The sequence below is a fragment of the Brassica oleracea genome, chromosome C2 (genome assembly GCF_000695525.1).
Source record: "Brassica oleracea var. oleracea cultivar TO1000 chromosome C2, BOL, whole genome shotgun sequence".
NCBI classification, from domain to species: Eukaryota; Viridiplantae; Streptophyta; class Magnoliopsida; order Brassicales; family Brassicaceae; genus Brassica; species Brassica oleracea.
This window is the reverse complement of record NC_027749.1, coordinates 35,506,242-35,508,355: the sequence shown is the minus strand read 5'-3', so window position 1 is coordinate 35,508,355 and position 2,114 is coordinate 35,506,242. Positions and strand designations below refer to the sequence as shown.

At 43.0% G+C, this 2,114-nt stretch overlaps 1 protein-coding gene across 1 annotated transcript; it reads left to right on the top strand.

Moving 5' to 3' along the window:
- Positions 1–213: 213 nt before the first annotated feature.
- Positions 214–1,101, top strand: LOC106324098. Its single transcript, XM_013762117.1, has 2 exons — positions 214–778; positions 1,076–1,101. Exons 1-2 carry the CDS (start codon positions 214–216, stop codon positions 1,099–1,101), a joined length of 591 nt encoding a protein of 196 aa, XP_013617571.1.
- The last annotated feature ends 1,013 nt before the right edge of the window (positions 1,102–2,114 follow it).

Below are 2,114 nucleotides of genomic sequence, written 5' to 3'. Positions count from 1 at the left end.
ATGTTGGAATTTTGTGGTTGATCATTTCAAAGGAGCGAGAATGTTATTTTTGAGTGAAGGTTCGACACATGCTGATCTTGTTGCAATGGCTCAAGAAAATTATAACCCGGACATGAACACAGAGTCTGTGGAGTTAACCTACTCATTACAACAGATGGCTCCCGACCCTAAGGTGCTGCTTATGCTCATACACTTTACAATTTTGATTGGTACATGGATGAGATACGGAGTGCAAATCCGGATCTTGTTGAGTATCTGGAGGAAGTCGATGTGAGCCTATGGTCAAGGGTTCATTGTCAGGGAGACATGTACAACTTAAAAACGAGCAATATCGCTGAATCAATTAACTCCGCACTGAAGCGAGCAAGAGGATTTCCTATTCAGTTCCTGCTAGAGTTCATAAGGGAGAAGCTAGGAAGGTGGTACTGGAAAAGGAGAGGAGATGCTTTGAGTCTTACAACTCAACATAGTCGGGGTGTTGAACACTTGCTTGCTGTCCGAGAGGAGAACGCGTATACTCTGAGAGTCCAACAAATTGATGGATGGAAGTTCTTTGTGAAAGGTGGCAATAGGGACTGTAATGTTGATATGGAACTTCAAAAGTGTGATTGTGGTGTCTATCAAGTCGAGAAAATACCTTGCTCCCATGCTATAGCAGTTGGAACAGCAGCTGGTGTGCATATCTCCACACTTGTATGGCCGGTCTACTCAAAGGATACTTTGTTTGCAGGATACTCAGAGAATATATATCCTTGTGTTGGACAACTTGTTGAGGCACGTACATGCTTTCCTCCGGATGTAAAGCGTGGTCCGGGGAGACGGAAGAAATCAAGATGGCAATCTTGGTTGGAGCTATCCAGGATGAGAGGACGCAAACCCCGGAAGCAACATAGGGTTTATAGGTGCTCAGTCTGCAAAGAAACTGGCCATAAGCGTCCACAATGTAAGAACTGACGTGGAAGTCCTTCAAGTAAGTCGTCCAGAAGACCTTCTGGTTAGTCGTCCAACGACTTAATTAGACTCTATGTTTTATGAACTTCTCTGTAGACTCTATGTTTTATGATTTTCTCTGTAGACTTTATGTTTTATGAACTTATCTGAGAAGTCTTTTTTTTTGAAGACTTTTCAGATGACTTAACGTTAAGTCGTCTGAGAAGTCTTTTTGTTGGAAGACTTCTCAGACGACTTAAAGTTAAGTCGTCTGATATGTCTTTTTGTTGGAAGTGGTGGTAAATCGTCCAGAAGACCTTCTGGTCAAACATTACATATTCCGAAAGGTTACTGCACTACCAAACTAATTTCCTACGGAATTCTAGTTTGGTATGAGGATAGGTTACAAAAAATATCATCCTATCCTGATCCTGTTAACGTCCCCTAATCTACCATACAACAGTACACAAAAGCATACAGCAGTACACAAAAGCATCAAGTTCAAATACAAATAACACATCCAATACCTACTCATACGTTCCCAGGTTCTCATCATTGTCTTGGTTTTCTCATTCATGGCACATAGGAAGCTCTTGAAATATATCCACCGCCATCTTCTCCCTGATGCTCTTCCCGTTTCTTTTGTTAAATGCTTTGGGAAATTCCATCCCAAGAGCATGACATTCAATGTACTTCAGAGCGAAGGGGCCACAATCACCAGCTCGGCACTGAGGTACTCCATCGGTTTGTCTCGCATATGTGTATGGCTCCAATGTGTATTGAACCTTTTGATCGTCAGAGAGCGTGCACTCAACAAGCAGATAAGGGACCATTGTGACAAAAGGCTCCATTACCTCATCGAGTTCTTCAGGGCTAATATGACCGATAATGCTGTCCCAGACGACTATGTGCCTCTTAGGGATCGATATCCATATAGCAATCCAATGCTGGTTCTTGAAGCTCACAGGTGCATAGATATCATCCACATCCACCCCCCAAACCTTCTTAGATTTGCAAAAAGAAGGTATCTCGCCTGCATGATAATTCCACGCCCCACCAGGGAGTCTTCTTCCAAAACCGTTGGCATCTCCATTGTTGCTCTTTTAGGAGGCCCTCCACTGCCGAGAAAATATATGATCAAGAAAGCACATTCTGTCGCTCCTGAAATGTTGTGGATGGGGTTG